The following is a 10,811-nucleotide window of genomic DNA, read 5'->3' on the forward strand; positions in this document are numbered from 1 at the left end:
ATAAAAGGACTCAACACACGTTAAAAGGATAGTATCCAACCTTTAGCTGAGGAGACAGCTCAAGGGTAGCATACGCATCTATTTGAAGTCTTTCATTTGAAGTTTTTCATCTTGAAGACAGCATAGTAATACTGTAGCATGCACTAAAAATATGTGGAATAAATTTTATAGATAGCAAAAGCAGATATGAACACAGCAGATGAGAATTATTTTGAATAGTAACTATCTTCAATATGAATGTGTTCATCAAACTATGTACTATGCCTTAAATGTACATCATCTTGGCAATAAGTTAAAATGTCTACAGGAACAATAAGAATTCCAGCTTCTGAAAGGGGAATGTTGCCTGCAATCCCAGCTCTTGGGAATAAGCAAATGAGGTCAGGGTGGGTTACATAAAATTCCATCTCAAAAAATAAGTTTTGGGCATTAAAATTGGAAAAGTGTTTGCCTAGCAGCTATGAAGAAAAGAATGAACCAATTACCAATATTGTATTGCTAAAACAGGTTTGAGGCTATTTTAATGTAATACTTTAGAAGATATCTATGCACCTGTCAATCAAATTATGTGTTTCTCTATGTAGATCTTAATCTCAGAGCAGTGCTGGGATTAAAAATGTTCATCACCACACCCAGCTCAAAGTTACTTTGGTTTAGTCTCCTTTTGGAATTTCTCCTTTCCCAGTGTGTTTAACTTCTTTTTGGCAAGAAATTCCACAAGTTTTAGATTTCAATGCACATTAATGTTGTTGTATTCTTTCTTCCTTACCAAATGGTCTCTCATAGACATGCTAATTTTTACTGTTAAATAACAAATTCATGGGCTGGAGAGATGGCTCAGAGGTCCTATGTTTAATTTAAGCTCCCACATGGTGGCTCAAAACCATTTATGACATTTGGTACCCTTTTCTGGCCTGCAGGCAGACATGTGGTCAGAACACTATGCATAATAAATAAATAAAAACCACACAAAAACCCAATTCCTGATGATTTTCCATTTAAACAGTACAAGATTAGTAAAATGACAGGCTTCACACATACCAAAGCCTTGCCTTGAATTCAATCCCCAGCAAAACCGTCCCCCCAAATAAAAAACAGCAACATATTAAGAAAGTTTTATTTGGGATTTCATGATTTAACAAGTTAAAGAAAGTCCCGCCTTTTAATCTCCAGGATTTCAAAAACCACCATTAAGAGCCTTACTGTAATCATGCTAAGTGGGTAATGGTTACAAAAACCCTTGTCTGGTCTTACCTCCTGAAGTAGTATATTTTAGATCTTTGTGAATCATGAATTGAAAATAAGGGATAGCCTTCGCTGAGAAAGGGGAGAGGCTTGCAGCTGAGAAGGGCCTAGGAGGCTTCATTTTGATAAACAGGCAGAATCAGGATATCAGTTAATTGTCACCAAATGTTTTCACATGCCTTAAGTAATCACAGTACTTACTTTCATCCAATACCTTTGGAAAAATAGAATACATTCTACATCCCCTTAATGTAAAATGTGGGCAAGGGGCATGTCCATTTTAGACACTTTTCTATTTAAACCCAACCTACTGATATAAGTAGTTTCCATTTTAAATGCTGAAAACTGAGAAGCAGGGCCTAGAAATACTATTTTTGGAGGCTGGAGATAATAAGCTCAGTTCATAGGTTATAGCAAGCCATAGGTTCAGTCCCTAGAACAGTATATAACATTCCTGTAATTCCAGCACCATGTTTCTTCGACTATGGCTTTTGCTATTTTGACTCTAGGTCCAAGCCCTTACACGAGGGGGTTTGAGTTTTGAACCTCAAATATGAGTTCTACCAAACTCCATTCTGCAGTGGGCCTTCTGGGCCCTCTGTCTCATATCAATTAGCACTGAGACATAGACTTTCCACAGCTAAATTATTACAATACAGTTCGTTATCTGGAAAGTGGAGCAATTGTTATAGAAATCGGAGGCTTATTTTATGGCGTTTGTTGATTTTATATATATAGACACCTCCCATAGAAAAATCTTTCAGCTGAAGTCATTTTATGGTTGATTATGAAATACTACCTCAGGTGACACTGAGTGCATGTCCTTCCCATCCCCCCACCTTCAAGGCAGTTCCCACCACCTTTCTTCCCCAAAGGCCCAGCATTGAATGCTTCCTCAGACCAAGTACCCACCTGGTGGGGGTTAGCCACAATGCCCCATAATCTGGGCCTGGCTCAGTGGGTGAGGCAGAATTCTGGGAAGTTCCTGAGTCTTCATCCACCTGCCAAAGCAAATTCATGACCATTTGGGTGGGAGAAAAAAAGCATCTTTGAGGCCTGTCCCTGTTAGCTAAGGGAGACAGACCCGAGGCAATGCCTCCACGCCAAGGATGAAGCAAAGTGTTTAGAATAACGTTCTGGAGTCTGCAACCTGGTGCTATTTGGCTCGGTATTAGCCAGGTGAAACCATGGATAGAACTGATTTGGAACTAATAGAGGACTAACACTCATGGGACCCAAAAGAAGAACCTTCACTAAATGTTAGAGGCAGAACTATATGGCTAACGCTAAGACACCCCCTCCAAAAAAACTATAAAGGGCCACAAATGGCTTCTCATTCAAGACAATGTCTGTGACTGTATTCAGTGGCCTTATATACTCCCCAGATGTGGAACACTCTATGCTATGGAAAACAGGAGTCAAATGACTCACCAAGAGCAAGGAGAAGTAGTAGAGCCCACATTCAGGACTCTGAATCCACCCTGAACTTCCTCTAATCCGTTTTCTAACCAGGTTTCCCTTATGCTTTGACATAAAGTTGTTCAGTATACCTCTATACACACAGCCCTCCTCCATCATATAAGGAAAACGCACTATTTTGTGTATCCCACATCATGAGATTAAGGTGCTTATGCTCTCACAATTCTGCAAGTTGGGTTCACCTTGTGCTAGGAAAGCAAACTTAAGGATGCAGTTGTGAAAGGATCAAGAAACTACTTCAGAAAACCCAGTTCTAGTCATAAGGGAACTGACTTGAGCTGAAGAGATGGCTCAGAGGTTAAGAGCAAAGATCCTGAGTTCAATTCCCAGCAACCATATAGTGGCTCACAACCATCTATGAGGTCTGGTGCTCTCTTCTGGCCAGCAGGCATACACAGAATATTGTATACATAATAAAAAAATTAATTTAAAAAATAAGAGAACTGACTTATCTGTATCCAATCTTCATCTCACCAAACACCCACAAACAATCTAAACTTTACTCTCCTGCCCGTCCTACATTTCCAAGTTTCCATCCGCCTGCCTTGCCTCTAGTTCTAAAATGTAAACTGTGTTGAATAAGGAAAAACCATTATCAGTATTGATTTGTGTTCAGGTTTCATGTTTTAATTAGCTCCATAAGGACATCCTAAACACATCAGACACAACAGAATATCTTTTCTTCCAGTATTAAAAAAATGACATTCACAAACATTTTAAAGAAGCTCTTCTATATAATCAGGACAGTGATCTTGAATAATAAACATCTCTAGGTAGTCATGATCTTGATTCAGATTGCTCATAGGTACATTCAGAAATCACTTTCTGGCCATGATAAACATTGTGTACAACTATTTAAAAATGTCCCTAAATACATATTAATTTAAAAAACATTAGCTTGACCACCTTTCTGGCCAGAAATAAACCAAACGTTTTTGGCATGAGCCTAAACAAAGTTTGATGAAAAGGAAAAATATTGGTACCATAACCAATGTCTTAAAATGTCTTTAAAAGGAAAAAAATGTTTAAACACATGGAGCTTTCTAAAAGGTCTTTATCAAACTACGTTGGGAGCTCAATTCAAAAATAGAACTTGATGTACTAAAACAGATGTTTCATCGCAGCTCCAAAAATCTTTATAAATACAGCAATTTGGAAGGACGATCCTGGATCAGAAGTGTTATTCCTTGTGTATCTGAGAATAGTAAGAAGGGGTAGAATTTTGATGTCAGGAAGAAACAGGTTGATAACATGCTCACCTCCCAGAGTTGTTAAAGATGCTGCACACCACCTCTTTGTTTCTACCATGCCCCACAGAGCAGATTACTTTAAGGACACCCCCAGCCCCCCCACCCCACAACTAGCTCTCACATGCACCAAACAGCAAGAGCAGTCAAATGGTGTTGATAGACAGGTTAAGATACCAAGGTAAAGAGTAGTGTGGCCAGAAGAAAAGGGTCAGGACAGAAGGGTTTGATGAACAGTTTGACTCAGTACCAATATTTAGGTCTCACCTACATTATGTGTCATGCCCCATCTCAGTTGTCATAATTGTCTCTGTAATTTCCTCCTGAATAGCGGTCATAACCACCCTGGCTTCTGGGAAAAAGCGGGATTGATTTACAGGCGGAATGTATTCTACATGGCAGAAAGTAACATTAAAAACTATACACGTCCATTTCATAATAGTGGATTCAGAATAGAAACTTAAGCTTTTTGTGGTGATGGAAGATTAAACTAGGCCCTGGCACAAGCCGGGTGATTATCTTTGTTATATCCAAAGAACACAATACAATACTTTTAAAAAGGTATGAGCAGAACACATCAAGTATATGAACACTAGTGAAAAGTATCATTTTCAGCATAAACCAGGTATGAATATGAGGCTACTGAATTATTAAGAATACCGGTACCAGCGGTATCCCAACCTCTCAGTACCCACCTGCCACTGTAGTCTCTAGACCGGCCATACCCGTACCCATATCCTCCAGGTCTACTGTCGTATCTTCCACTTCCATAGCCCTGGTCTCCACCACCTACACGCAAAGATTTTGCAACAGTTGTTCAGATACAGGCTAACAAATGGCTTTCTACCTCATCTCATAATCAAGTCACCACAGCACTTACCTCTAGAGTAGCTGCGACCGCGCCCATGGGCCCCAAAGGCACCCCCTCTGGTTCCCCGGGCAGACTTGCCTGCATGGTCCACACGGATCTGGCGCCCATCCAGAGACTAGGTGTGGGAAGGAGACAGACACAAGGAAGGCCCGTCAGTCAGTCAGACTAGAGACAAAGAAGAATGGGCACAGGCAGGTGGACAAGAGTCCAGAAATTCCTGCTGGGCACCAAATTCTGGGTGCCACGTTCCAAACAAGCTCCTCTGACCAGAGTAGCTTCACCAGGAGCTACAGAATCCCACAAACGACCTGAATCCACCGTGCTCCCCTGCTACTACTTACATCTTGACTGAATCAGGCTGAGTTCTCCTCCCCACTCCTCTAAGCTGCCCGACTATTAGGGCTAGACACCTCTCTTGGTTTGAGGCTTCAGAGTCCATCCCAGAAGACTCACGAGGTCCTCTCCGGGCCAGGCCCACAGGTCTGCAGACTCTACTACCTAAGCCCAGGGCAGGTCAACCATCCACAGGTGGCTTCTCGGCCTCATGCAGGACCAGTCGTCGCCTCCCAGGCAGCCCGGCTCTGTGTGCCGCTGCCCTCCACCCCCTAGAACAGAAGGCATGTCATGCTCCTGTGAGTGGACACTGCGGGGCTTCGTGGCCACGCTGCCCCTGGCAGACAGAGGGAAAACAGAAAGAACGGAGAACGTGGCAGACAGGGAGAAGGCTTCTCTGCAGGCAGGAGGCCTCACCTCTCCATTCATGGCTCTCATGGCGTCTGAGGCATGCTCCGGGTTGGTGAAGGTGATGAAGCCAAAACCCCGGGATCTTTGAGTCTCCCGGTCCTTGACAACAACCACTGGGAGAAGGGACAGAAATATAAATGTAAACGCCCTAACACTTAAGTGGCAAGCAAGTCCTGTATCCCATTAGATTTTCCTCAGCCTAACTTTACCTTAGAAGCATAGGAAGTTATGGTTATAATTATAATCCCCAGACTATACTAGCTTTTATCCGCCAACCCTCAACCCGTGACCTGGTCCACGGCTCACCCTCAGAGATAGGCCCAAAACTGCTGAAGTGGTCTTCGAGTGCCTGCTCATCGGTGTTGAAGTTGAGCCCTCCCACGAAGAGTTTCCCTTCTTCAGAAGACATGGCAGAATGTAAATCCTATAGGGCGAGCGTGTGAAATATTGGGGAAATAGTGAGATGCCAAACGACCGAAGACCGAGAATTACAGCGAACACAGAAAGTGGGTTAAGAACAATAAATAAAATGGAAAAAGACTCGGGAGCAGAAAAGGCGGGAACTAAGAAGCAGAACGAACCCGTCCGCCATTTGACGACCGCTACTGCGCATGCCCACAACATCCCATGCCACCACACCCGTCATTTTGTACGGTCGTGCAGGCCTACAGCAGCAGTGCATTTCCTCTTTGCCCGCAGGACAAGATGGCGGCGGTCACGTGGGAAAAACCAGCCGGCATAGATTGTCGGAGTGGTCACCGCCGCCACCAACCCAGCCTCCCATTCGGATGCAGCACGCCAGCCTCTCAATTGGGAGTTTGTTTGGTTTTTTTTTTCTCCTTCGAGCCTGGGCCTCGCCCTCCTAGGAGAAGCTCAAGCCTACTTGTCAGCCGCTAGTCTTCCTACTCTCGCCTCCCGCCCCTGGTGACAAGGAAATTGAGGCGAGGAACGACCCCTGTGCGCAAGACAAACGGTGCTTACCTGGAAAATTAAAAGCCAAAAGGCTGGAGAAACAGCAGGCTCGAAGGAACCGGGAGAACAGAGAGGCTGCCGCGCGGGAAGACGCCTGATAAAGCGTGCGTAGCCGACTCGTCACAGAACGTCCCCCAGCGCGCCCTGGCGTGAGTGCTCATTGGTTAAGGCCAGCGGGGGTTGGGTAGAGGGAGAGGAAGGCGGAGGAAGCAATTCGCCTTGCTGCTTCCGGGAATAGAGACGAACTTTATGACATGCTCAGTGCATCCTAAAGTAAGCATCTCTGTACTACTTTAGACTTTGCCCCCATTTCCTTCTACAAACGGTTTGATCCATATAGCCTTTTCCTCCCTGACGTCATTTTCACGACCTTTGACGACATTTCTCTCCTTTGATAGGAAGTCTTAGTTGACAGTAAATCAGTGCCAATGAAAAGCAATCAATCTTAATTACTTTTCTACTCCTTTAACCTCATATCCCTTAAGGGCCCAATGTTTTATCCCTCCATGTCCCTCAAGTTATCACCTTCAGAGTTCTTGATGTCAGACCGTACATTTCTGAGGGCTTAACCTCTATTACCCCTTTATCATCTCTGCCCAGCACCTAGCCATGTTAAGGGACTGATGTCCTTCTCAACTCTGACTTCAGCTCGTACCCTTATCTGATAGCCTCTTTAAGCCTGATAGACCTTCAGCAAAACGGAAATTTTGTCGTCAAAGGGTGCATGCAAATGCAACCCAGAGAATCAAGTTTGCTCTCTATTCAGGGTAATCCAAAAGACTGAGTTTTGCAATACATAGCGAAATCCAAAGCAAGTGGTGTCTGAGTCCACTGCCTGACAATTTGGTCTTTCCCGGCCTTCAGGTGTCTAATAATAACTTGCTTACCTTCAGGGACTCTACATTTTTCACTCATAGAATGAATTTGTTCAACATTGTAAAGGCCTGTCCCCCACTCCACCACCAACCCCAACACAAATAGATCTGTTAACCTTCAGATGCTATTCACCTATGGTTCGTGTTAGGCTTATTCCCATATTTCTCAGGGATTTTCAGGGATTATAGTGTTATTAAATTTTAAGTAGTATCCTTAAATACATTTAATTTTTGATTTAATCATTTCTCACCTTATAATCTACACCTCACTGTGCTCAGGACAGCTTGAAACTCATAAACCTCTTGCTTCAGCTTCTCCAGTGCTGAAATCACAACCAACTTGTCTATCTTTTTTTTTTTTAAATCCTTTCCCCGCCAAGTCCCAAAGATACTCGTCTTCACCTTATTCTGTTAGCTTTTAGTTTCCTGTTTTGCTTTTGGTTTAAGGTCCTCGACCCTTGTATGGGATTTAGCTCAGTGGTAGAGTGCTTTCCTAGTATGTACAAGTTCCTTGACTTATATCCCAGCCGAAGGGAGAACTGTGTCTGGTTTTACTGTGTCACTGAGCCAGGAAACTGAAGCAGGATTGTGAAGTTGAGGCTTCTAACAGGTTCCAAAATAACTTTAGCTACATAGTGAGACCCTGTATTGAAACAAGCAAACAGAAATTTGGTGGGTTTTTGGAATTGCATTTTATGTAAAGATTCTGGGAATAACACCATGATATTATCTGTGGTTTTAAGCTATGTGCACACTGATGCTGCTCCCACTAAGATTTGGCACCTTGGCTCAGGCAGTGGTGGCGCACGCCTTTAATCCCAGCACTCGGGAGACAGAGGCAGGCGGATCTCTGTGAGTTCGAGGCCAGCCTGGTCTACAAGAGCTAGTTCCAGGACAGGCTCCAAAGCTACAGAGAAACCCTGTCTCGAAAAGCAACAACAAAAAAGTAAAGACTAGACATCACTAGAATCTTCCTAACAAAGAGCATGAAATGTCTTTCTTTTATTTAAAGACAGGGTCTCTTTATGTATTCCAGGTTGGCCTGGAGCTCACTACATAGCCCAAGATAGCTTCACACTCTCCATCCTCCTGCCTAGTACTACAGATGTGCATGACCAACTTTATTTATATAATTTGGAACTGGGATCTTGCTAACTTCCTAAGGGAGTCTCAAACTCCTGGGCTCAAGTCATCCTCCTGCTTCAGTCTCTGGGATGACATTGGAGATCACTGTGGATTTTATTTTACTTTGGGGGAAGGGTCTTACTATGTAACCCCGCCTGACCAGTGTAGTAATATTTCATTTGTGTTTTAATAAATAAAGCTTACCTGAAGATCAGAATGCAAAACAGCCACACTAGTCATATAGCCAGCCATACAGGCCAGGCAGTGGTGACACACACCTCTAGTCCCAGCAGCCACACTAGTTAGCCATACAGGCTGGAGGTGGTGGTGCATGCCTGTACTCTAGCACTAGAGAGGAATATAAGGCAGGATGAGATAGGAACTCTCTCTTTTTCAGTCTGAAGATTTAATACAGGTAAGAGCCCTTGAGAGGCTTGGCTGCTTTGCTTTTCTGATCTTCAGGTTGAACTCCAATATCTGTCTCTGGGTTTTTATTATTCATGCTACAGACCAGTAATTGGCCTCAAATTTAGAGATCTGCCCTGCTTCTTTCTTCCAAGTACTAAGATTTAAGACATGTACCACCACACCCAGCTTTTGTTTGTTCTTTTCTTTGAGACAGGGTCTCGTGTAGCCCAGGAGCCTCAAACTCATGGCGATTCCCTGTTTTCCAAGTGCTATAATTAAAGGCCTAAGCCACCAAGCTTCACTTGGATTTCTTGAGTTGAATGCTTAGATCATCTATTTCTCTTTCTTCTTCGCTCATGTATTGCCATGTAATGGAACTCATGTAATGTGTTGCTGTCCTGGAACTCACTATCTAGTGCAAGTTGTTCTTTAAGTCACAACAGTCCTCCTGCTTTAGCTTCCTGAGAGCTGGGACCACAGGTGTGAACTGCCATGTGTGGCTCCTTTAAAACATAAAATTAAAAATGTATTCATTTATTTTTATGTGTATGGGTGTCTTGCTTGCATCCATGTTTGTGCATCATATGTATCTGTGTCTATAGGGACCAGAAGAGGGCACTGGATCCCCTGGAACTGGAGTTATAGGAGCTTGTGAGTCATCATGTGGGTGCTGGGAACTGAATTCTGGAAGAGCAGCCAGTGCTCTTAACCACTGAGCAATCTCTCCAGCCCCCCCTTTCTTTCTTGATGAATGTGTTTAAAACTATATATTTTCTTCTATTAATCAAATTTTCTTTGCTCCACAAATTTTGCATGCAATACTTCCATTATCTTAAATATTTATTTTGTCTTTCATCTAAGGATTAGTGTCTCAAAACTGGGAGTTTTTTTTCTAGTGTCTTGTTATTGCTAGTTTTATTACACATGGTCAGAGAATACACACACACACACACACACACACACAACTTTTCATAGTGCTGAGGCTCTAACCGGGCCTTGTACATTCTAGGCAAATATTCTAACACTTAGCCACACCTGCAACCTTTAATAGTGATGCTCTTTGTGCACTAAAAACTTGGTATCAAAGTTTTTAACTGTTAATATATAAAAGGCACATTTTCTATTTGAGTAAATTATATATTGGTTTTTGTTTTGTTTTGGTCAACTTGACAAAAGTCGTCTGAGCAGAGGAAACCCCATATGAGAAAATGCTTCCATTTGATTGGTCTGTAAGCAAGCCTATAGCACATTTTCTTGAAAAATGATTGATGGAAAGAGGGCCCAGTCCACAGTGGGCAGTGCCATCCCTGGGCAGATGGTTCTAGGTTGTATGAGCTGAACAAGGCATAGAGAGCAAGCCAGTAAAAAGCTGTGATGGCTATTCTTGGTTGACAATATGAGCACATCTGAAATTAACTAAATCCAAAATGGAGGGCACACCAGTAGGGGAAGTTTTGCTTAATTTGAGTAGGAAGGTCCACTTCTAATCTAGATCTTGAGGCTGAAAGATACATGTCTGGGTCTTGAGGTGGGAAGACACTCCTTTAATCTGGGCCTTGCCTTCTGCTGGAAGCCTATATGAGGACGTGGAAGAAGGAAGTTTTTGTTCTTTGTTTGCCTTCACCTTGCTAGCAAGACCATTCATTCCTTTACTAACATTAGAGCCTACTTCTTCAGGACTCCAGCATATGCTGAAGACCAGCTAAGACTGGCAGCTTTGCAGACTGAGCAACTACTGGGTTCTTGAACTTTCCATTTCCAGCCAGCCATTGTTGGGCTGCAGCCTGTAAACCATTCTAATCCCCTTCTTTATATAGAGAGATTAATCTCTAAGTTCTGTGACTC

At 43.0% G+C, this 10,811-nt stretch overlaps 1 protein-coding gene across 4 annotated transcripts; it reads right to left on the reverse strand.

The window, feature by feature from the left end:
• Positions 1–3,325: 3,325 nt before the first annotated feature.
• Rbm3 (RNA binding motif protein 3) lies at positions 3,326–6,722 on the reverse strand. Of its 4 annotated transcripts, none has more exons than XM_048461506.3 (7): positions 6,568–6,722; positions 5,893–6,010; positions 5,593–5,699; positions 4,852–4,957; positions 4,667–4,760; positions 4,243–4,320; positions 3,326–3,919 (listed from the first exon to the last, which is right to left on the reverse strand). In XM_048461506.3, exons 2-6 carry the CDS (start codon positions 5,993–5,995, stop codon positions 4,263–4,265), a joined length of 468 nt encoding a protein of 155 aa, XP_048317463.1. In that variant the 5' UTR covers positions 5,996–6,010; positions 6,568–6,722; the 3' UTR covers positions 3,326–3,919; positions 4,243–4,262. The 4 variants fall into 4 exon arrangements, with proteins under 4 accessions (XP_048317463.1, XP_048317462.1, XP_048317460.1 ...); XM_048461505.3 differs by having other exon boundaries at positions 4,239–4,320; XM_048461503.3 differs by having other exon boundaries at positions 4,243–4,323.
• Between the last annotated feature and the right edge of the window lie 4,089 nt (positions 6,723–10,811).

The sequence above is a fragment of the Myodes glareolus genome, chromosome X, assembly GCF_982192425.1.
Source record: "Myodes glareolus chromosome X, mMyoGla1.1, whole genome shotgun sequence".
In the NCBI taxonomy this organism is placed as follows: Eukaryota; Metazoa; Chordata; class Mammalia; order Rodentia; family Cricetidae; genus Myodes; species Myodes glareolus.

Coding starts and splice junctions, on each gene's coding strand:
- Rbm3 (XM_048461503.3), bottom strand. CDS start 5,995: ATGTCTTCTGAAGAAGGGAAACTCTTCGTGGGAGGGCTCAACTTCAAC. Junction 4,761..4,851: donor CGGTCGCAGCTACTCTAGAG/GTAAGTGCTGTG, acceptor CTTTGCGTGTAG/GTGGTGGAGACCAGGGCTAT. Junction 4,324..4,666: donor TCTAGAGACTACAGTGGCAG/GTGGGTACTGAG, acceptor GCTTTTTCCCAG/AAGCCAGGGTGGTTATGACC.